The 25407-nt window shown below is 46.0% G+C and overlaps 1 protein-coding gene across 3 annotated transcripts in view; it reads right to left on the reverse strand.

Annotated features, from left to right (window-relative positions):
- Positions 1-25407, reverse strand: part of plekhm3 (pleckstrin homology domain containing, family M, member 3) — a 55541-nt gene that overhangs the window by 18121 nt on the left and 12013 nt on the right. For 2 of the 3 annotated variants that reach the window (XM_014173514.2, XM_045707406.1), the window contains exons 3-6: positions 20704-20947; positions 19699-20486; positions 4289-4434; positions 3651-3844 (exon numbers count right to left, since the gene is read on the reverse strand). In XM_014173514.2, the coding sequence (XP_014028989.1) occupies positions 3651-3844; positions 4289-4434; positions 19699-20486; positions 20704-20947 (1372 nt within the window). Of the gene's footprint in view, positions 1-1941; positions 2843-3650; positions 3845-4288; positions 4435-19698; positions 20487-20703; positions 20948-25407 lie in introns of those variants that run through there. The other variant, XM_014173517.2, reaches the window with a different exon arrangement.

Raw genomic sequence — 25407 nt, forward strand, 5'->3', positions numbered from 1 at the left:
AGTAATACACTCGACCACTGCAACTCTAACTTCCGCGATGCATACAAAGCCCTCCCCTGCCCTCCCTTCAGCAAATCCAACCACGACACCATCTTGCTCCTACCGTCTTATAGGCAGAAACTCAAACAGGATGTACCAGTGATGAGAACCATTCAACGCTGGTCTGACCAATCGGAAGCCATGCTTCAAGATTGTATTGATCACGCGGACTGGAATATGTTCCGGTCAGACTCAGAGAACAACATCGACCTATACGCTGACTCGGTTAGTGAGTTTATAAAGAAGTGCATTGGAGATGTTGTACCCACTGTGACTATTAAAACCTACCCTAACCAGAAACCGTGGATGGACGGCGGAATTCGCGCAAAACTGAAAACGCAAACCACCGCATTTAACCATGGAAAGAGGTCCGGGAATATGGATGAATATAAACAAGTGTTTCCCTCCGCAAGGCAATCAAACAATCGAAATGCCGGTATAGGGACAAGGTGGAGTCGCAATTCAACGGCTCAGACACGAGACGTATATGGCAGGGTCTACAGGAAATCACAGACTACAAAAAGAAAATCAGCCACGTCACAGACACCGACGTCATGCTTCCAGACAAACTGCTGGCCCAGATTGCATCCCTAGCCGCATCCTCAGAGCATGCGCAGACCAGCTGGCTGGTGTGTTTACGGACATATTCAATCGCTCCCTAATCCCAGTCTGTTGTCCCCACATGCTTCAAGATGGCTACCATTGTTCCTGTACCCAAGAAGGCAAAGATAACTGAACTCAATGACTACCGCCCCGTAGCACTCACTTCTGTCATCCTGAAGTGCTTTGAGAGGCTAGTTAAGGATCATATCACCTCCACCTTACCGACCACCCTAGACCCACTTCAGTTTGCATACCGCCCCAACATGTCCACAGACGATGCAATCGCCATCACACTGCACAATCTGGACAAAAGGAATACCTATGTAATCATTGACTACAGCTCAGCATTCAACACCATAGTACCTTCCAAGCTCATCATCAAGCTGGAGGCCCTGGGTCTCCACCCCGCCCTGTGCAATTGGGTCCTGAACTTTGACGGGCCGCCCCCAGGTGGTGAAGGTAGGAAACAACATCTCCACTTCGCTGACCCTCAACACTGGGGCCCCACAAGGGTGCGTGCTCAGCCCCCTCCTGAACTCCCTGTTCACCCACGACTGCGTGGCCATGCACACCTCCAACTCAATCATCAAGTTTGCAGATGACACAACAGTAGCGGGCTTGAATACCAACAACGAAGAGACAGTCTACAGGGAGGTGAGGGCACTCGGAGTGTGGTCCACCCACACAGACAGCGTGGTAAAGAAGGCCCACCTGCGCCTCTTTAACCTCAGGAGGCTGAAGAAATTTGGCTTGTCACCCAAAACCCTGACAAACCTTTACAGATGCACAATCGAGAGCATCCTGTCGGGCTGTATCACAGCCTGGTAACGGCAAGGCTCTCCAGAGGGTGGTGCGGTCTGCACTACGCATCACCGGGGACAAACTACCTGCCCTCCATGACACCTACAGCACCCGATGTCACAGGAAGGCCAAAAAGATCATCAAGGACAACAACTGCCCGAGCCACTGCCTGTTCACACCGCTACCATCCAGAAGGCGAGGTCAGTACAGGTGAATCAAAGCTGGGACCGAGAGACTGAAAAACAGCTTCTATCTCAAGGCCATCAGACTGCTATACAGCAATCACTAACTCAGAGAGGCTGCTGCCTACATTGAGACCCAATCACTGGCCACTTTAATAAATGGATCACTAGTCACTTTAAACAATGCCACTTTAATAATGTTTACATATCTTACATTACTCATATCACATGTATACAGTGAGGGAAAAAAGTATTTGATCCCCTGCTGATTTTGTACGTTTGCCCACTGACAAAGAAATGATCAGTCTATAATTTTAATGGTAGGTTTATTTGAACAGTGAGAGACAGAATAACAACAAAACATCCAGAAAAACGCATGTAAAAAATGTTATAAATTGATTTGCATTTTAATGAGGGAAATAAGTATTTGACCCCTCTGTCAGTGTGTGGTTTGATAAGACTACAACTATTATATATTGATTACAACAGGTTCACTGTTTAATGGAGGTTCTGACTTCGGCGTATGTGAATAGGAGATAAAGTATTGTACACTTAGCGTGAACTATGAACGATGTCTGTAAACAGTATGGTGCATGCTTGTGGGTTCATATGTATGTGTGCAGACTATCCACACATGTGCAGCGTTTCTGTGTGTCTGAGCGTCTACAGCGTTTCTGTGTATGTGGGGTACCCGTGGGGTTCAGAGGTGTGCGTTAGATCAGCGCAGGCAGTGTGGGCCGTGACAGCTCTCTCCCCTCTCCCAGAGGTTGAGTATAAACACAGGGCAGGCTTCCTCCGAGCTTCCTAGCCCTTTAGCCCTGTCCAGGGCCATGGTAGGCCTATGGAAGGCCGATGGATGGCCGGGGGAAGGTTTTAGCGCCTCCGGCCTCATTAATCCTGTAGTGTTTTGAAGTGTGGGGCATTAGCCTCTGTGGGCTAATGGTGTAGCGGTAAACATGGGCCCCGGTGAGCGAGCATCGTTCCGGGGTCGCCACCACTGCCGTAAACATCACAGCTAGATGAAGTTACACCCTCTTTCCGACAGCCAGATGGGATAGCTCTGTGGGCCCAGGGTGGGTGTGGAGAAGTAGGAGGGTCTCAGAGCCCCACCCTCTCTGTTGGTTTCTGTCAGTAGGTTACTTCAAACAGACCTCAGCACAGCAGAGAGACCGACATCAAAAAGACAGGTGAACCTGGGAACCTGGGATGTCTGCGGTCTACACCAACAGAGGACATAAACCTGCCAGTCAGACTCTCAAAAGTACATAAAGGACACGTTTTAGACACAAGTATATAGACCAGGACTGTCTTTAAAAACAACGTGACTAACCTGTACAAAATGAGAAGCTTACTAACCAATTCTTTAGAGATGTGTTGAGTGTACTTCACAAAGTGCGAGTACAAGAGCATAGTGTGGGGAGGGGGTACGAAGAGTGTCTGTGGTCCATGGGAGTGACCCCATCCAGGGCAGTGAGCATCCATCACCACAGAGACAGGCCTTTTAGTCTGGACCCCCTCACATAAACACAATCCCCTCATTCCCATCATACAGAGAGAGCATGTAGGGGCCTTAAGGTCTACAGACAGTCATACTCAACATGGGCTAAGAATCAAGTCAACAAAGGGTCTTCAATGGACATCAGACATACAATTACCATTCCAAACTTCTTCACTATATTCCTGTGTTTTATGAAATCATACTTTGATGCTTGCAGTCTCATTACACACTATTCTCTCTCCTACTCCGTCACATCACCCTTCACTGTCTTGGCCCCCCAACATCTTGCCCATTCACAACTCTTTATATCTGTAGTCACTAAAGATGGTCTTGGAGTTTCAGTTCAGTGCTCATACACCTGACTCAATGAACAATCAAGGCCTTGATTAATCATTCTTTAACTCCTCCCCTCTCCCCATGCCCCTCGCCTTCAAAGCCCCCCTCGGCCATAGCAGGGCAGCAGCTGAATAGGTATGCTCTGAGGAGGAACTGGGTCTACTACCGTTTGGAAATTGCCCCCCTCTCACCTTCTACGGAGGTCCTCGGCCACAGCAGCGCGGCAGCTGAACAGGTATGCTCTAAGGGACTGGAGCTGCTGTCTCAGGCGCAGTACTGCAGCCAGGCCCTCACAGTGTTCATACAGACACGGGTTCAGCTGCTGCACGTCCAGCAGGGGTTCCTCATACACAAACTCCAGGAACTCCTTGGCCTGCTTGGACACCTGGACAGGACAGGACACACAAGGGAGGGATGGGAGGGTGGAGAACGCATAGGGATGTGGGTTTGTGACTGTGTATACATACATACATATGTGTATGTATGTGTGTGTGTGTATATATGTGTGTGTGCGTATGTATGTATGTATGTATGTGTGTGCGTATGTATGTGTGTGCGTATGTATGTATGTATGTATGTATGTATGTATGTATGTATGTATGTATGTGTGTTTGAGTTGTGGGACCACATGGGGTAGTTTGGAGGGAAAATGTAACCTGGCAGCATTCTCTATACTGTATGGTGGCACCCAAACCGAAGTCAATGGGACGACCCAATTTAAGATACGCATGTGTGTAACTAGGGAACGTTCCCAAGTGTATTTTAGAGTGTATCTCAACAAGCTGAACATAATTCTGAAATGTGTGCTTTTATCACCATTGATTCTCACCTTGTGTCTGTTGGTGTCCCAGTTGTGCAGCAGGCGGGCAGGGATGAGGAACAGGTTGTCTTGATGACAGCTCTGGCAGTAGTACCAGCCACTGTAGCAACACACCTTGGCCTTTCCCCGCGACAACCCTACTGGCTTCTGACACCCTGCACAGAGATAGAGAGGAGATACTGGATAAGGGAGTGTGTGTGTGTGTGTGTGTGTGTGTGTGTGTGTGTGTGTGTGTGTGTGTGTGTGTGTGTGTGTGTGTGTGTGTGTTTTGAGGGAGGGAGTGTCGGTGTGTGTGTCTACAGCTGAACTAAAGCACAAAATGCTCTCTGTATCTGGAGCTCAAAGTTGAGCAATAAAGTCCCTCATTTATTAGAAGTGACCTGTTGGGTAAGACACTAAAGACAGCTTATATTCAGGTCACAGATAGAAGCTGTTGTCAGGAGATTGAAAATCCCATTTGCTACAGCTAATGATTAGAGAGGAGAGACCCAGTCAGTCTGGGCTCTTAAACACAGTGTTAATATGTAGCAGTTTATGGCACCTCTTAATTGCCACACTAACCACGTCCAACCAAGCAAACAAACATCTAGAACTACGAGAACCATTAAACTGCAGCCACATCACCTGTTCAGTAAATCCCTCAAACACAGTTGAGACTGAGGCAGAGATCAATAGGTTTCCCCACTCCTACCTGCAGTCACAACAAGAAGGGACTTCAATGCTCTGCTGTCTAATGAACACTAAAGAGAGAGATCCTAGGCTTCTATTGAGGTTGTTTAGTACATCAAATCACATTTTATTTGTCACACATACACATGGTTAGCAGATGTTAATGCTAGTGTAGTGAAATGCTTGTGCTTCTAGTTCCGACAATGCAGTAATAACCAACGAGTAATCTAACCTAACAATTCACAACAATTACCTTATACACACAAGTGTAAAGGAATGAAGAATATATACATAAAAATATATTAATGAGTGATGGCACAGAACGGAATAGGCAAGATGCTGTAGATGGTATCGAGTACAGTATATACACATATGAGATGAGTAATGTAGGGTATGTAAACATATAAAAGTGGCATTGTTTAAAGTGGCTAGTGATACATGTATTACATCAAGATGGCAAGATGCAGTAGATGGTATAGAGTACAGTATATACATATGAGATGAGTAATGTAGGGTATGTAAACATTATATGAAGTGGCATTGTTTAAAGTGGCTAGTGATACATTTTTTACATCCATTTTTACATTATTAAAGTGGCTGGAGTTGAGTCAGTATGTTGGCAGCAGCCACTCAATGTTAGTGATGACTGTTTAACAGTCTGATGGCCTTGAGATAGCTGTTTTTCAGTCTCTCAGTCCCGGATTTGATGCACCTGTACTGACTTCGCCTTCTGGATGATAGCGGGGTGAACAGGCAGTGGCTCGGGTGGTTGTTGTCCTTGATGATCTTTATGGCCTTCCTGTGACATCGGGTGGTGTAGGTGTCCTGGAGGGCAGGTAGTTTGCCCCCGGTAATGCGTTGTGCAGACCTCACTACCCTCTGGAGAACCTTACGGTTGTGGGCGGAGCAGTTGCCGTACCAGGCGGTGATATAGCCCGACAGTATGCTCTTGATTGTGCATCTGCAAAAGTTTGTAAGTGCTCTTGGTGACAAGCCGAATTTCTTCAGCCTCCTGAGGTTGAAGAGGCGCTGCTGCGCCTTCTTCACCACGCTGTCTGTGTGGGTGGAGCAATTCAGTTTGTCCGTGATGTGTACGCCGAGGAACTTAAAACTTACTACCCTCTCCACTACTGTCCCGTCGATGTGGATGGGGGGGGTGCTCCCTCTACTGTTTCCTGAAGTCCACGATCATCTCCTTTGTTTTGTTGACGTTGAGTGTGAGGTTATTTTCCTGATACCACACTCCGAGGGCCCTCACTTCCTCCCTGTAGGCCGTCTCGTCGTTGTTGGTAATCAAGCCTACCACTGTAGTGTCGTCTCCAAACTTGATGATTGAGTTGGAGGCGTGCATGGCCACGCAGTCGTGGGTGAACAGGGAGTACAGGAGAGGGCTCAGAACGCACCCTTGTGGGGACCCAGTGTTGAGGATCAGCGGGGTGGAGATGTTGTTACCTACCCTCACCACATGGAGGAGGCCCGTCAGGAAGTCCAGTACCCAGTTGCACAGGGCGGGGTCGAGACCCAGGGTCTCGAGCTTGATGACGAGTTTGGAGGGTACTATGGTGTTAAATGCTGAGCTGTAATCGATGAACAGCATTCTTACATAGGTAATCCTCTTGTCCAGATGGGTTAGGGCAGTGTGCAGTGTGGTTGCGATTGCGTCGTCTGTGGACCTATTGGGGCGGTAAGCAAGTTGGAGTGGGTCTAGGGTGTCAGGTAGGGTGGAGGTGATACGGTCCATGACTAGTCTCTCAAAGCACTTCATGATGACGGAAGTGAGTGCAACGGGGTGGTAGTCATTTAGCTCAGTTACCTTAGCTTTCTTGGGAACAGGAACAATGATGGTCCTCTTGAAGCATGTGGGAACAGCAGACTGGGATAAGGATTGATTGAATATGTCCGTAAACACACCAGCCAGCTGGTCTGCGCATGCTCTGAGGACGCGGCTGGGGATGCCGTCTGGGCCTGCAGCCTTGCGAGGGTTAACACATTTAAATGTTTTACTCACGTTGGCTGCAGTGAAGGAGAGTACGCAGGTTTTGGTAGCGGGCCCCGTCAGTGGCACTGTATTGTCCTCAAAGCGAGCAAAGAAGTTGTTTAGTCTGTCTGGGAGCAAGACATCCTGGTCCACGACGGGTCTGGTTTTCTTTTTGTAATCCGTGATTGACTGTAGACCCTGCCACATACCTCTCGTGTCTGAGCCGTTGAATTGCGACTCTACTTTGTCTCTATACTGACGCTTAGCTTGTTTGATTGCCTTGCGGAGGGAATAGCTACACTGTTTGTATTCGGTCATGTTTCCGGTCACCTTGCCCTGATTAAAAGCAGTGGTTCGTGCTTTCAGTTTCACGCAAATGCTGCCATCAATCCACGGTTTCTGGTTTGGGAATGTTTTAATAGTTGCTGTGGGTACGACATCGCCGATGCACTTGCTAATTAACTCGCTCACCGAATCAGCGTATTCGTCAATGTTGTTGTTTGACGCAATGCGGAACATATCCCAGTCCACGTGATCGAAGCAATCTTGAAGCATGGAATCAGATTGGTCGGACCAGCATTGAACAGACCTGAGCGCGGGAGCTTCCTGTTTCAGTTTCTGTCTGAAGGCTGGAAGCAACAAATTGGAGTCGTGGTCAACTTTTCCGAAAGGAGGGTGGGGGAGGGCCTTATATGCGTCACGGAAGTTAGAATAACAATGATCCAGGGTTTTACCAGCCCTGGTTGCACAATCGATATGCTGATAGAATTTAGGGAGTCTTGTTTTCAGATTAGCCTTGTTAAAATCCCCAGCTACTATGAATGCAGCCTCGGGATATGTGGTTTCCATTTTACATAGAGTCAAATGAAGTTCGTTCAGGGCCATCGATGTGTCTGCTTGGGGGGGGAATATACGCGGCTGTGATATAATCGAAGAGAATTCTCTTGGTAGATAATGCGGTCGACATTTGATTGTGAGGAATTCTAAGTCAGGTGAACAGAAGGACTTGAGTTCCTGTATGTTGTTATGATCACACCATGTCTCGTTAATCATAAGGCATACACCCCCGCCCTTCTTCTTACCAGAGAGATGCTTGTTTCTGTCGGCGCGATGCGTGAAGAAACCAGGTGGCTGTACCGACTCCGATAGCATGTCTCGAGTGAGCCATGTTTCCGTGAAGCAAAGAACGTTACAGTCTCGGATGTCTCTCTGGAATGCTACCCTTGCTTGGATTTCGTCTACCTTGTTGTCAAGAGACTGGACATTGGTGAGTAGTATGCTCGGGAGCAGTGCGCGATGTGCCCGTCTCCGGAGCCTGACCAGAAGACCGTTCCGTCTGCCCCTTTTACGGCGTCGTTGTTTTGGTTTGCCGGCTGGGATCCGATCCATTTTCCTGGGTGGTGGGCAAAACAGAGGATCCGCTTCGGGAAAGTCGTATTCCTGGTCGTAATGTTGGTGAGTTGACGTTGCTCTTATATCCAATAGTTCCTCCCGACTATATGTAATAAAACCTAAGATTAGCTGGGGTACCAATGTAAGAAATAACACATAAAAAAACTAAATACTGCATAGTTTCCTAGGAACGCGAAGCGAGGCGGCCATCTCTGTCGGCGCCGGATATATTGAATAGTAGTGTTGCTATCCTCTGAAAACCCTCTTTTATTGTTCCTGTCTGCATTCCCCCAAATACTCGGGTCCCTCGCCACGGTCGACGATTGGAACCTAGACAGGTGAACGGGGCTACGGCAGGTATCCCTTATCCCCAGGATGATCTGGTAGGGCCGGGAGCACCACGGAGGAAGAAAGGAACAAGGGAAGTGGGAGAAGGCAATGGAGGGAGAGGGGGAAGGACCTCAGATGGATAAAGACTTGCACGCTCTTGCTCTTTTTCGATGGAGCGTGGTGCCTTCCTCTTTACTTCACAGAGGCAAGAGATCAGACGTGGATAGAGAGAAAGAAAGAAAAGAGACAGAGGAGAGGAAAAGACAGAGAGGAAAACACTTCTCCATAGCCGGACACCGACGCCAGCTATCAGAGCAGCAGATCAGGACCTGAGAGACTTAGAATGAACATAATACAAGTCTCTGATTTCGTCTGCTTTATCTGTGGAGGCTTTCTATGGGATGTTGTTGTTGAAGTACCTGATAGAGCACTAGAGCCAGTCTATGACTACAGAGAGAAACCAAAGGGTAATGTGTCTCAAATAAAAACATATCGGGCCGGCGGCTCAAGCCCTTTTCTGGACAGACATTAGGCCGAGCACTTGTAATGGAGATTCTTCAATGAGCATGCTTTTTAGTCCAGGTGTAAAATCAATTTGGGAGTAATCGGTTTAACATTCAACACTGTGTACATAAGGGACACCAATGTAAAAACCTCACAGATCGCAAACACTACATTAACCCAATAGCCTCTCCAGCCAAAATCTTAATTACCTCACACTCTGGGGACAAACTTTGAGGCCCATTAGTTTCTACTATGATTCAGTCAGAGGGAAAGCCGTTGGAGAACACAACCCAAAGCAATGTAAGAGGCCCCAATGAGTCAGATAAATGACTAAGCAGGGACCGATGTGGTGTGCCCGTTTCTCTTGGAGAGAGAGCCCATCTCCTCCTTATGCCTTCCTAAACCCAAGGCAATATGGCATAAACACAGGGGCTGCACTGCCACTGGCTGAGGTAAGGAGTTAGCCACGCACCAATCAGGCACACTGGAGCTAATGTCAACTTGAGGTTTTTGCGGCAGGGACCCCAAGCTATAAAAAGAGATTTGGTGTCTTCCCCCCTCAACTCTAGTTCCCTCTTTACCATCCATCCTTGAGCTTACACACACACACACACACACACACACACACACACACACACACACACACACACACACACACACAGGAGGCTGCAGTGTGGCGTGTACCACAGACCATGCGACGGGGTGTCGTGTGTCGGGGCTGCCCTGTAATCAGTGTAGGAGCGCAGCACAAACCCACACTAACCACTCCGCTCCATAAATACACACATCCCATCCACTCCCCCAGAAAACAAACCAGCCTGCTGCTGCTCTGATGCCCATCAACTCAACTCACTAGGGCTGGATTTAGCCATTGGGGTTTTCTGAAAAGGGTTCCTCCAAGTGTTCTCGGAAATTATTGATAGCATTCACTAACATTGTCGTTTCCAGAACTACACCTTGGCTTCTGTATAGGTTAGATTCTCTGAAATAGGATCCAGCATGTTTAAATCTGGACGGTAACTTGTTGTGTTGGATGGTGCCTTGGCAATACAGATCCTATACTAATGATGTGGATGATGTGGCTTATTTTAGTGAGTGTGTGATGGATGTTAGGGCCTCCATGGGCAATGTCCAGCAGAGAGGAGAGGATGGTCAGTGCCAGCGACCAAACGCAGTGTAACTGCTGGGAAGGAGCTGGCCACTAGCAAACCACAGCTGGAACGGCCTCTGGGTCTGCTGTCACTGTCAGTAAAAAAACAACAACAAGAAAAACCCTCACACAAAAAACAAACGCATATTGATCTACATTTTTACAGTTTAATCATATAGCAGACGCTCTTATCCATAGCAACTTACAGTAATGAGTGCATACATTAATACTTTTCATACCAGTCCCCCATGGGAATCGAACCAACAACCCTGGTGTTGCAAGGGCCATGCTCTACCAACTGAGCCACACGGGATCTTACTTCATGGTTATGTCCTCCCTAAAGCCACAGCTCCCTAACACAGCTAGGTACATTCTAGTAGCCTTCTAGTGTAGAGTGCAGAGGGCAGAGGGACAGAGCAGTGGTGCTCATGGGAACAACATGCCCTCTAGGATTGTCTATGCCCACTAGACCCACCATCTCAAGCTCCCACTTGAGAGGCCACTGTAGGGATTCCCCAAAACCTCCAGTGTCGCCTCAAAATGGCTGACATTGAGGGGAGGAGAGGTGATGGGAGGAGATGGAACGTGAGAGAAATCCACTGTTGTAATACTGAGGCACCCCAGGTCTACCTGCTGCTATGATGAAACTGTGGCCCCTCAGGTCCCAGTCCCACAGCTAGAGAGGGTCATTCTGCTCTGTCGTCCCCAGAGAGGGGCTCCTACTCAGCCACGGTTTCAACTGTCCGACGTTTTACACCACCGCACCACTGAGGGGACATTGACCAGTGTGTGTGTGTGTGTGTGTGTGTGTGTGTGTGTGTGTGTGTGTGTGTGTGTGTGTGTGTGTGTGTGTGTGTGTGTGTGTGGTGTGTGCATGCACAGGGAGCAAAGACAAGAGGCCTCTGCTTTGATGTGTCTCATTCAGGCAGACGAACACTTGTGTGTGAGGGAGAAAATCATGTGTGAGAGAGAGTGAGAGTGCTTGTGTGTATGGGAAGGGTGGGGGGTGCGCTGCCCATCTTTTGATGTGAACGCCCACCTCTTCCCCTAACACCCCTTTCCACCTACAGATTCCCACCCAACCCCAAAGCATCTCTCTTTTCTCAACCTGCTCTCCCTGGTTGTCCCTCTGGATACTCCAGTCCTCCTCTCTTCCTCGTCCCTACAAAGCCGTCTCCTCTGAGGACCCTGTGAATCCACACAGGCTGAAAGACCGGGGTCAAGCAAACTTTGAGAGGAACCTGGGGGTACATTCAGCCCCTTATAGAACGGTAGAGAAGGTGTTGAAGGGGGGGGGAATCAGGCTTCAAACGAACATCGGCAACAAAAAAACAACCATGTGTTTCCCCATGTGCAATTAGCTGAATAAATATTGCTCATTAAATGCTGTTTCAGTATGGGTTTGATGTGAACAATCACTTGCCGCATATGCATGTGGCGCAATTCTTATGAAACAAAAGGACAAAGACAACATGCAGGTGGAAGGTCACTGGCCTTTCATGGTAGGGTCCTGACCTGCATGACTGGTTAGCAAAAGTAACTGCCCAGTGATTCCAGATATCTATGAAATATTACCTATAATTACTAACAATATGAAATAGTAGTTATATTATTTCTTTAAAAAAGTAGTATTTTTATAAATAGTATTTCTTAAAAAGAAAATTATAAATTATGTTAAAAATCATCTTTCCTGTGTTGGAATGGTGTGGCTGTATAACGGTCACTAAAGATGTTCATGCAAGTTGACCGCTGATTGGCCAGCTCATCCTCCTCAGGGAGATGACATCAAGGTCTATGAGGAAATAGCAATATAAATGGTCACAAATATGAGTATAGGACGAGTCAACAACATTATTTGGGAATGAGTTAACAGAATATGAACTCTTAAAAGTGAGATGTTCACTGGACAGATACTTTAAACCTGCCTTGTACCAAAAATATTATTTTATAGATATAATATAGAATATAGATAGGGTTGGGGAGTAACAAATTTTTAAAAAACGGTAACTGTAATCCATTACGCTACCAGCAAAAATATTCTAATCAGATTACAGATACTATTGAAAAACTAGATAATTAAATTCAGAAAGGATGTTTGCGGAAAAAAATAACTTTTCCCAATGACATTCAAATAAGCATTGAAAAAAGGCGCAAGTTTAATTTGTTCCACCTGAGCGAGTCTGACCACAAGTCAGAGATCACTATGATGACACACCAAATGTGCTTGATCGATTGCGGGAAAAAAGCAGGAATAGGCTTTTGTAGGCTATTATAGTCCCACCCGTGTCTTCCAATGGTGAATAAACGCTTTGAGGTAATCACCACAGCTGCTCTCTCATTTAGCTATTTGTGTCTTACAGAAGTTTGGACACACCTACTCATTCAAGGGTTTTTCTTAATTTTGACTATTTCCGACATTGTAGAATAATAGTGAAGAAATCAAAACTATGAAATAACACATATGGAATCATATAGTAACCAAAAAAAGTGTTAAACAAATCAAAATATATTGTATATTTGAGATTCTTCAAAGTAGCCACACTTTGCCTTGATGACAGCTTTGCACACTCTTGGCATTCTCTCAACCAGCTTCATAAGGAATGCTTTTCCAACAGTCTTGAATGAGTTCCCACATATGCTGAGAACTTGTTGGCTGCTTTCCCTTCACTCTGTGGTCTAACTCATCCCAAACCATTTCAATTGGGTTGAGGTCGGGTGATTGTGGTGGCCAGGTCATCTGTCTCAGCCTCCAGTATTTATGCTGCAGTAGTTTATGTGTCGGGGGGTTAGGGTCAGTCTGTCACACCTGGGGTATTTCTTTTGTCTTTTCCGGTGTCCTGTGTGAATTTAAATATGCTCTCTCTAATTCTCTCTTTCTCTCTCTCGGAGGACCTGAGCCCTAGGACCATGCCTCAGGACTACCTGGCTTGATGACTCCTTGCTGTCCCCAGTTCACCTGGCCGTGCTGCTGCTCCAGTTCCAACTGTTCTGCCTGCAGCTATGGAACCCTGACCTGTTCACTGGACGTGCTACCTGTCCCAGACCCGCTGTCCCAGACCTGCTGGAACCCTGACCTGTTCACCGGACGTGCTACCTGTCCCAGACATGCTGTTTTCAACTCTCTAGAGACAGCAGGAGAGGTAGAGATACTCTCAAAGATTGGCTATGAAAAAGCCAACTGACACTTACTCTTGTGTTACTGACTTGTTGCACCCTCAACAACTACTATGATTATTATTATTTGACCATGCTGGTCATTTATGAACATTTGAACATCTTGGCCATGTGCTGTTATAATCTCCACCCGGCACAGCCAGAAGAGGACTGGCCACCCCTCATAGCCTGGTTCCTCTCTAGGTTTCTTCCTAGGTTTTGACCTTTCTAGGGAGTTTTTCCTAGCCACCGTGCTTCTACACCTGCATTGCTTGCTGTTTGGGGTTTTAGGCTGGGTTTCTGTAGAGCACTTTGAGATATCAGCTAATGTAAGAAGGGCTATATAAATACATTTGATTTGATGCAGCACTCCATCACTCTCCTTCTTGGTCAAATAGCCCTTACACAGCCTGGAGGTTTGTTGGGTTATTGTCCTGTTGAAAAACAAATGATAGTCCCTCTAAGCGCAAACCAGATGGGATGGCGTATCGCTGCAGAATGCTGTGGTAGCCATGCTGGTTAAGTGAGCCTTGAATTCTAAATAAATCACTGAGAGTGTCAACAGCAAAGTACCCCCACACCATCACACCTCCTCCTCCATGCTTCATGGTGGGAACCACACATGCAGAGATCATCTGCTCTCTCACAAAGACATGGCGGTTGGAACCAAAAGTCTCAAATTTGGATTCATCAGACCAAAGGACAGATTTCCACCGGTCTAATGTCCATTGCTCGTTTCTTGGCCCAAGCAAGTCTCTTCTTATTATTGGTGTCCTTTAGTAGTGGTTTCTTTGCAGCAATTCGAAGGAAGGCCTGATTCACACAGTCTCCTCTGAACAGTTGATGTTGAGATGTGTCTGTTACTTGAACTCTGTGAATCATTTATTTGGCCTGCAATTTCTGAGGTTGGTAACTCTAATGAACTTATCCTCTCCAGCAGAGGTAATTCTGGGTCTTCCTTTCCTGTGGTGGTCCTCATGAGAGCCAGTTATAGTGCTTGATGGTTTTTGCGACTGCACTTGAAGAAACTTTAAAAGTTCTTGAAATTTCCCGGATTGACTGACCTTCATGTCTTAAAGTAATGATGGACTGTCGTTTCTCTTTTCTTATTTGAGCTGTTCTTGCCATAATATGGACCTGGTCTTTTACCAAATAGGGCTATCTTCTGTATACCACCCCTACCTTGTCACAACACAACTGATTGGCTCAAATGCATTAAGAAGGAAAGAAATTCCACAAATTAACAAGGCACATCTGTTAATTGAAATGCATTCCAGGTGACTACCTCATGAAGCTGGTTGAGAGAATGTCAAGAGTGTGCAAAGCTGTCATCAAGGCAAAGGGTGGCTACTTTGAAGAATCTCAAATATATTTTATTGTTTAACACTTTTTTCTGTTACTACATGATTCCATATGTGTTATTTCATAGTTTTGATGTCTTCGCTATTATTCTACAATATAGAAAACATTAAAAATAAAGAAAAACTTTGGAATGAGTAGGTGTGTCCAAACTTTTGACTGGTACTGTATATATCCATTGATTGTTGAAGAATATAACTTAGAAATGCCTCATGAGCTTAGTTCAACTATCATACACCATCAGAACCCAAAATATAAGCTTGTTTTTCTCCAGTGTTTGTAAACATTGTAGATGTAAACAAACACTGTATAGCCTCATATCAAAATGATTGTTTTAACCATGTTATCAAGGATGGTCTGTCCTTGCATCCATTGCGCTGTCTATTAATCTGAGAGTCATTACATTTCTCCAGTCCCATCCCTCAGTTTCTTTACCAAAACAGAGGCACGGGGCACATTTTGTTATTGTTTCATCTGTGGATTTGCCCTTTAAACAGCTGCATATTATCAAGATATCAAAGTGTCACCAACAAAAAGGTAAACAATAGGTCTATAGCAAATGCAGCATATGGCATTCATTTTTCACATGTAAATAGCACTTTTCAGGAGTGCTCAAAGCATGCCATTCCATGAGCGCAGCATTTATTTTTCAACTCGAATCAATGAGCCCAATCAGTCCTCCATGACAACAAAATAAAAAAAACGCAATGGGTTAGAAGAAGACTACATAACCAACCCATTAAGTAAAATTTAACATCCATGTATTGCCAGCTATGTAAACTTTAACATTGATTTATCCTGCAATAGATGTCGTTCAATTGGTAACATACATTTTTGTCTTCTAAAAGTATGTAATCAGATTACGTTACTGAGTTTGGGTAATTTAAAAGTTACGTTACTAATTACAATTTCGGACAAGTAACTAGTAACGGATTACATTTAAAAAATAACCTACCCGACCCTGAATATAGTGCATTAACATAGTAGTATTCATCTGACCAGTGACAATCTTATAGATGCATTTAGGTCACAGTTCAATATTCATCAAGAACTGATAAAAATAAATGTGTGTTCAGCCAGGCCCAGAATTGTTTTTGGAATTTTGTTTCTGGTTGATGTGAATACAGATGTAAGATCTTAATTTGTCCCTTTCTCACAGCAGGAAAATATAATGTGAAAATGGAAATTATTGTGTGGATTATAATTAACGGATATTTTTGTAAGGGTTGATATATTTTTAGTCAAGGTAAATCAAGTTTGATATTTTAATGTGGAAACTACAAACTTTAGAAGCATTTTTAAACCTAGAATACACTACAAATTTTCTGCAATAACAGGGTGATCAAAGTAAGACCCTTCATCTGAAGCTTTGAGACGCCATGCCAAAACTCCTCATTACAGGCCACTGTTCTAACAAGGATATTTTGACTTCACTCTCCAGTCAAAAGAACAGCCGAGAAAGAAATGGTAAAGCACATGAGATTTGAGTCAGATTCTCCTCCCCAATCTGTCCTTAATGACATGTACTCTTATAATCTCCACCCAGCACAGCCAGAAGAGGACTGACCACCCCTCATAGCCTGGTTCCTCTCTAGGTTTCTTCCTCGGTTCCTACCTTTCTAGGGTGTTTTTCCTAGCCACCGTGCTTCTACATCTGCATTGCTTGCTGTTTGGGGTTTTAGGCTGGGTTTCTGTATAGCACTTTGTGACATCTGCTGATGTAAAAAGGGCTTTATAAATACATTTGATGATTTGGCTAGCACAGGGAAGAGCTGGGCAAGACATGGGGAATAAAGGCAAGAAGATTCAACTCAAGGATTGTTTTTGGTTGTTTTGTTGCATTTTTTTTTGCCTATTATGCTCTGGCCTCTACAAATTCCTAGACCATTAAGTTGCTGAGGTCTGATGGGTAATTAGTAGACACCAGAGCCCAGTTGAAAAGAGGGTGCATATGCTCCCTCAACCCCCCCCCCCACCACCAGAATCACTCACACAGGCACAGGAGGAGGCAGGGCCAATCCGCCATCCATCATCTATTCTTTATGGGGGCTAACAAATTGGGGCCAGAGGGTGTCGGCCGGTGGGGAGGTGGGGGACAGAAGAGGCAAAGGGTGCTCAATCACAGCCCCCAAATAGACAGAGGGGCGAAAGCTACAGTAATGGGGACCCCTGAACACCCACGCCCCCCTCCTACACTCCCTGGCCATTGTGCTCTCTGTCAGACCCAACAATGGTAACTTCCCCTCTTTCCCACTCTCCTCTCTTTCTCCCACTCTCTCACTTTCCCTCTATTTGCCTGTTGTCCTCACCCCTCCTCATCGCGCGTCCCCTAATCCCCCTAACAGAGCCATGGAGGCCAGGGATATTTGTTTAGGGAAAAGCCATTAAACTGTAATACAACAGACTGGCTCCTGACTCTCCATCCAAAGCTAAGTGACTGACAAGAACAAGCAGTCAAAAGGAAACTGGCACTCTACCAAGGAGCCAGGCAAGGGGATTGGGGAGGGCGGGAAGAGATAGAGTGAGGAAAAAGAGAGTGAGCGAGAGCACGAGAGAGAGAGAGGGAGATAGAGGGGGGACAGAGGGAGAGAATGAGCCAGAGAGAAAGAGTAGAGTTCAGTGAACACAGTGACAGCATGAGAGACTGTGTGAGTCTGAATGAACGAGAAAGAGAGAAAGGAGAAATAGGGAGAGAAAGAGAGCGCATAATTAAAGGGTTTTGTGAACAGAGCATGGGACAAGCTGTATCCAGCTGTTATTCTCTGCTTGTGTCTCATTCAAACAGGTCTGCAGCCCGAGCAAAAAGAGCCCCTGTATCAAACAATTAGCTTCCGCATTGACGATAGCATCCCAGCCTCCCGGGCGCCTGTCTTTGATTATAAAAAATGATTTTTTTCCCTCTGCTTTATGCCGGCCAATTATCGTCAGGTGCCCGCTCCCCTTGTTCAGTGGCCCTTTCAGACGGCATGCATTAATAGAGCGCTGGTTACAGAAGAGAAGGAGGAAACCACCTCATTCATCCCCTTTTAGTGAGCACAGATTTCACACCCAGAAAGACCAAACACAGAGCCGCCATGGCTCCATTTACTGAGCTGTCAGACAGAATAGAGGGCTATCTGGTAGTGAGATATCAGTTATGGTCCACTGAGGCTTAGAGAACGAAACAGATGTAATGGTGGAGACATCTCTAAGGGGAATTATGAACTGTAGCTCCCTCTCTATAGCCCTCTCTATAACAAACATACAGGTCAGGTCATAAGCCTAGTAAATACAAAAACTGCTACAGTCAGCCAGCCAGTGTGTGTGTGTGTGTGTGTGTGTGAGAAAGGTGGTTCTTTGAGGAGGGGGGTCTATGACCCCCAGTGGTGTAACAGGTGACTGGTCTAAGCTCAAAGGACTGGTGGCTGTGGGTGAGAGCCCCAGACACCTTGATCCCCAGCCGTCTCCCAGCCGCCCTTTTGAAGCCAACCACAACAAAGCTGCTTTGCCAACAAAGGCAACGCCACCGCACAGGACTCTGGGTAATGCCATGTCGTCGTGCAGTGAAAAATAAAGAGAAACAAAATAGGGGTGTGTTTATTTGGGTTGTGGTGAGGTGAACTCATAAAATTACAGACCCCCAAAAAATCTGTTGGTCTACCAAGTGTTCCATTGGAGGGATGCTGTTTGTCTGTCTGTGTTTGTTTTGTTGGAGGGAAAGCGGTAGTGACTGGGTGTATTGATACATCATCCAAAGTGTAATTAATAACTTCACCATGCTCAAAGGGATATTCAATAACTGGTTTTATTTTTACTCATCTACCAATAGATTCCCTTCTTTGCGAGGCATTGGAAAACCTCCCTGGTCTTTGTGGTTGAATATGTGTTTGAAATTCACTGCTCGACTGAGGGACCTTATAGATGATTGTATGTGTGGGGTACAGAGATGAGGTAGTCATTAAAAAACTATGTTAAACGCCATTATTGCACACAGAGTGAGTCCATGGAAATTATTAAGCACATTTTTACTCATGAACTTATTTAGGCTTGCCATAACAAAGGGGTTGAATACTTATGGACTCAAGACATTTCACCTTTTTTTTTTAATATAATTTGCACAAAAAAATGGAAAATCATAATTCCACTTCGACATTAAGGGGTATTGTGTGTAGGCCAGTGACTAAATACCTCCATTTAATCCATTTTAAATTCAGACTAATATAACACAATTTGGGAAAAAGTAAAGGGGTGTGAATACTTTCTGAAGGCACTGTAGATAGGATTGAGAGATACAAGGCCTATATTGCACCATCTGACAGTCATTAGCTAGCTACCCTCACGGAAGTATGCATCCAGTTGACAAGTAGACCTCTTGAACACACTCATTAGCAGACTGAGATTGTGTAATGTATCTGTTTGCAGAGCACTACTGAAGTATGCTGTCTCTTTCTGTAGTAATATCAATAGATTTTTGAGTAATGACAGTGGTTACTCCTTGAGTCAATATAAAGCCACGGTTTTGATGGATTATGTTGTAAAAAATCTTTCCATAAAGAGTAGAGATATGTAGATGAACCAGTGATGTGACAGATTATATTTTTGGAACTTTAGTGAAGAATGTGTCACTTTAGTGTCTGTGTAAAAAAATACTTTTCCGGGGGTTTATATTTTACACGTGTGCAAATGTGTATTAACATGCATGTGTGAATTGGATTTTTTTAATTTAACCTTTGTTATGGAAATGTGCTTTTAGCGTTCCCAACTCCCCCTGGGAGACTCTGGGAGAGTGGGGTCACGGCCAGTGTCAGCCATTATCAACGGCGACCCTGGAGCAATTAGGGGTAAGTGCCTTGCTCAGACTGACTGTGTGTGTGTGTCTGTGTGGTAACAGGCGGAGGTCTCTACCTGCACACCTGAAGCTCTGGGTGGTCAGGCCCTTCTCCACAGCCAGGCAGGTGAGGATACTGAGGAAGCTGGTGGTGACTGACTGTCTCTTGGCCCTCTGGGCATCCCTCTGCCTCCGCTCCCTGGAGGGCTTGGTCCTCAGCAGCACCCCCGTCCCCATCGACACTGCACCTGGCTGGGCCTGGCTGGAGCCCTGATCCTCCTCCCCCTGGGGCCTCTGGGCCGCCACGGCCATCCGCAGGGCCTCCACCCAATCCTGGGCCTTGAGTTGGCACTCAGCCCGCAGACGGAGCACCTCTCTGGGGAAGACTGCCTGGAAACGGGCGGCGCTGGCACCCTCGACCTCGTCCCTCTGCACGGCCAGGCAGGAGGCCAGCGGGTAGCGGAGGACAGGCTCGGACACGGGCCCCCGGCCCTCGGTTGGGAAGGCCTGCAGCGTGGAACAACTCAGCACGAAGGTGAAGGCCCTCCAGTTGTTGAGGTCAGTCTGCTGGTGGAGCAGACCCACCTTGAGGACATCAGCACAGCGCTTGGTGAACAGGGGCAGGGCCGTGGGCCGGGCTGGGGGGAGATGCGAGGTATTAGGGGTCAGGGCAGCCTCAGCAGGACCAATGGGGTCTGGTCTGGTGTCGAGACTTCCAGAGGAGATGGATGACGACGGGGATAAGACTGGAGGCGGCTCTGCCTGTTTGTGGGCGGGCCGGGCAGCCAATACTCTCTCCCAGATCTGCCTCCTCCAGTCTAGCGCCTCCCACTGGCAGGCGGCACGTAACTGCAGGCGGGTGGAGCTGTTGAAGATGAGGTCAGTGAGTGGTCTATTAAAACATGTTATGAGAGAAATAACTTCAATTGCAACTCATGTTTATGTGATTGACTGATGACTCCAACAATCTTTGATTTATTTTATTTAACCTTTATTTATCCAGGAAGTTCCGTTGAGGTTACAAGATTTTAGGAAGGAGACCTGGCAAGAGGTCTCCTAAGAGTTGAGCACCGTTATTTTACCTGTTGAAGAAGAGGGCCTGGAGGACTCGTCCGTCCTGTGGTGGCTGGGGCTGGCTAACGCCCTGGCAGTGGGACAGGGAGTAGGCGGTGCAGAGCTGGCGGTTACCACTACTGTCCAGGCTGTAGAGACGCAGCTCACAGGGGGTCAGCTCTAGGTGGCAGATGCTCCAACGACCCTTTTGACCCTCACGATGCTCCAGGGAGCCCTGCTTCACCACACTGCCGCTGCTGCTGTCCTTATGGGCTGGAACAAACACAACATATATTCAGCAACAGGATCCTCTGCAGAAAACCCTTTGATAAACAGCAAAACACCAGTGGTGGAAAAAGTACCCAATTGTCATACTTCAGTAAAAGCAAAGATACCTTAGTAGAAAATGACTAAAGTAAAAGTGAAAATCACCCAGTAAAATACTACTTGAGTAAAAGTCTAAAAGTATTTGGTTTTAAATATACTTAAGTATCAAAAGTAAAAGTATAAATCATTTCAAATTCCTTATATTAAGCAAACCAGGCCGCACCATTTTACAGATAGTCAGGGGCACACTTCAAAACTTAGACATCTTTACAAACTAACAATTTGTGTTTATAGTGAGTCCGCCAGATCAGAGGCAGTAGGGATGACCAGGGATGTTCTCTTGATAAGTGTGTACATTTTACATTTTTCCTGTCCTGCTAAGCATTCAAAATGTGACGACTACTTTTGGGTATCAAGGAAAAATGTATGGATTAAAAAGTACATTATTTTCTTTAAAAATGTATTGAAGTAAAGTAAAAGTTGTCAAAAGTATAAATTGTAAAGTAAAGTACAGATAGCCAAAAAAACGACTTAATACTTGAAAGTATTTTTACCCCACTGCTAAACACATAGGCTAGAACTACATTTATTATGCCTTACTTGTTATATTGAACAAAGTATAGTATACCAGTATACTGTAAGAGGTTAAAGGTAGAAGCTAACTGCCTTAGAAAGATTCAGAGGGCAAACAAAAGAACAGCGACTATCTGATTGTAAATGGGTGAGGCGGAGTGGGGGGAGGCCCTTCCAATGTGCTAGGCTGCCAGCCACACATGCTATTACCACTCACAGAATGTCTCTGCAACAATTTCATCTTATTATCTGCTCATTGGATCAATAACACTGGCCTCCATTCAACAGTCAGCACTCAGCAGTATGCTCTTGGCTAATATACCGTGTAGGACATTCATTCTCCCGTCATTAAGGACACATCTTCAAACCGTAGCCTAGAATTCTCAACTTATTAAACAACTCAAATGCGACACATTACTAAGAGCAGGGGCAAACTTATAAACTGCCTAGCCTGTTCTGGGTCAGCTTGCTTAGCCAGCGTTTTCACAAAATGAATTAGGCTACAATGCAACTCCCACCATTTGAGGGCCACAAATCTGATAGCACTTTTGACACGTTATTTATCGGAGCCAAACACAGATGTTCAGGTCTGAACGTGAGCGATGATATTTTGGTTTGTGATAGCAACTAGCACGGTTAGCTTTGAAAGTGCTTCCTGTGAGGTCAGCAGGAAGAAACAGCATTGTTACCCAGAACGCTGTGCAAACACAGAGAACCAGGAGAAATTCACTTATCTGGGGCACACCCTCTCTCTGCCCTTCCTCACGTTTCTTTTACACACTCCTTTCTTTATCTCTTTTCCTTTCCATTCCTCCTTTTTGCATCTCATCTCTCAGCTTCCTGTTCAGTGGTTATGGTGGATTTTGACTTGTGCTGTGGCTGCACGTAGAGTGTAGAAGGGCAGACGTGTCTCCACCTACCAGTGGCCCAGGAGCATTGCTGAAGCCAAATAGCATTGCACGTAAATAGAAATGTCTGTGAGACATATAGGAGCCACTTTCCTTATCTGTAGTGCTCCAGCATACACTAGTTGTCATTGGAGCACAACTCGCAGCCTTGACGTATACTTGTTTTTATCCTTATCAGAAATGATGTTATACCAGGGTTAACAGGTGGGTGTAATCCTTGACCAATCAATGAAAATAACTGATAATCAACTGACCAAAAAATAAAAAATATGACTGGAGTTCAGTTCAATGTATCTTGTACTATACTGTTATGTAGCCTACCTGCTGTTTCACTCCCCTTTAAAAACCCAATAGGCTCTGACCCAACCGACTCACTGTTCTCCTCTGTCAATCGAGGGTGGCCAAAGGTGGCTGTGGGTCTGTAGGCTAATTTGTCTACGTTTGTCAGACGGAGAGAGCAGATGCCAGAAGCCCGGGACAGACGACCAGACGGCTGGGCCGGTTGGCCGCTGTGCTTTGGCCTTCGGGAGCCCCTCAGGCAAAGGTTGGGGGTGCTAGGGGGCTCGCCTGTCCCCCTGGGCTTCAAAGGCTCCTGTGAGCACGTGGGTGCGGTGTAGGTCACTGTTCATTTCACGCTACAAAGGAGCCGAGGAGCACGGACATGACTCAATTAGTTGAGTCGCAGTCGGCGCTTTGCTTTGCTGGGCCTGGTCAGCCAGCAGCATCCTAGCCCTACACGGCCCTACAACCCTACATACTGGATTGAACTGGCTGTCCGGGCCTGGCCCTGCATGGCCGTTAGTGCCACCTGATGCGATAGCGTTGCTGAAACGTCACAGGGACTTAACATTAACGTGATGTGAATGGTCTGGCCCAGAGGCAGGTGAGGAGAGGACATCTTGTTATGAACTCATTGTTGGTGTCTGAGCCATCAGTTCATATTATACTCAACTCAAAACTGTGTGGTTTAGCTGTGCCTTGTCCCCTAGTGATAGTATAATAGATTCACTAGATGAACTCAGCTAGCCTAATAAGATGGGAAAATACTTCTAGAAACGAGGCTAAATGTGGTTCAAATGGGCAATGGTCCCTTTCTTTCCTTCTTTCTTAACTACTGAGGTAAACAAAGGTGGTGGTGGGGTGTCCCATCCATCTTACTGCACAAAAACACTGACAGACAAGATGTCACTTTGAGTCTTGCACTTGCATGCTAAAATACTCTTTAGGGACTAATAAATATGTAAATGCAGCCAGGAGCCTGATTGAGATTCAGCCTCCGCTCCACAGTCGCCACGCTCTGTAGAGTGTGGAGCAGAATTAAGAGGTGAGACATTAAGAGGTGAGACACACACACACACACACACACACACACACACACACACACACACACACACACACTGTTCAATTACTACACCACCGCTTGCGTGCCATGACATCATGCTCCGGTAACGGTGTGAGACATGAACAAGCTAACGTTACGCCACGCAGCCTTGGGCCCCAACAGCCTGAAATCAAAACTGACATTCTGTAAAACCGCCAACACGTAGCTAACGCTTGCCTCAGTCCTGCAGCTAAAACGCTGAAATGGGATACCAGTCCATCCAGAGCTGTAATCACACCAAAGCAGCTGCCTTAAGGCTTACATGGGGACGTGACAATAAACACTGTACATGGGCTAGGGTGTAATTTGGGGGGAGGGTTGTACCAGGAATAGGGAGTACCGGTTAGGCTGCCAAAGTCCAGACAGAATTGCTAGAGCAGTCACTCTTACTGTAATGACTGACTGCCACACCCAGACAGACCAAGGACAGCCAATCACAACAGAACAAGTGCCATTTTATAACTTTGGCCTTTAGAGACGAGATGTTTTACCAATGGACCCCCTGGTGAATCCTGGACACCATAACCAGGACAGACAGACTCAAAGAGAACAGAAAGGAATAATGTTTTTTCCAGTAAGGAAAACATCCCAAACATAGAGATACATATATATTATTAGTGTTCTATTTATTTCGCTGGTTCCTAGTTACACCGAACAAAAATATAAAACGCAACATGCATACATTTCAAAGATTTTACTGAGTTACAGTTCATATAAGGAAATCAGTCAATTGAAATGAATTCAGTAGTCCCTAATCTATGGATTTAACATGACTGGGAATACAGATATGCATCTGTAGGTCACATCACAGATACCTTAAAAAATAAAGTAGTGGTGTGGATCAGCAAACCAGTCAGTATCTGGTGTGACCATCATTTGCCTCATGCAGCTCGACACGTCTCCTTCACAGAGTTGATCAGGCTGTTGATTGTGGCCTGTGGAATGTTGTCCCACTCCTCTTCAATGGCTGTGCGAAGTTGCTGGTTATGGTCAGGAACTGGAACACGCTGTTGTACACGTTGACCCAGGGCATCCGCAACATGCTCAATAGGTGACATGTCTGGTGAGTATGCAGGCCATGGAAGAACTGGGATATTTTCAGCTTCGAGGAATTGTGTGCAGATCCTTGCAACATGGGGCTGTGCATTATCATGCTGAAACATGAGGTGATGGTGGCGGATGAATGGCAAGACAATGGGCCTCAGGATCTTGTCACGGTATCTCTGTGCATTCAAATTGCCATTGATAAAATGCAATTTTTTCCCCATTGTCCGTAGCTTATGCTTGACCATAACATAACCCCACTGCCACCATGAGGCACTCTGTTCACAACGTTGACATCAGCAAACCGCTCGCCCACACGAAGCTATCTGCTCGGTACAGTTGAAACCCGGGATTCATCCATGAAGAGCACACTTCTCCAGCATGCCAGTCAGTGGAGGCTCCTCAGAGGAGGAAGGGGAGGACCATCCTCCTCAGTGAAATTTCATAAAAATAAAAATAGTGAAACACTAAAAAAGTTTTCCTTTTTAGATACAACTATA

This window comes from Salmo salar, chromosome ssa25, assembly GCF_905237065.1.
Source record: "Salmo salar chromosome ssa25, Ssal_v3.1, whole genome shotgun sequence".
NCBI lineage: Eukaryota > Metazoa > Chordata > Actinopteri > Salmoniformes > Salmonidae > Salmo > Salmo salar.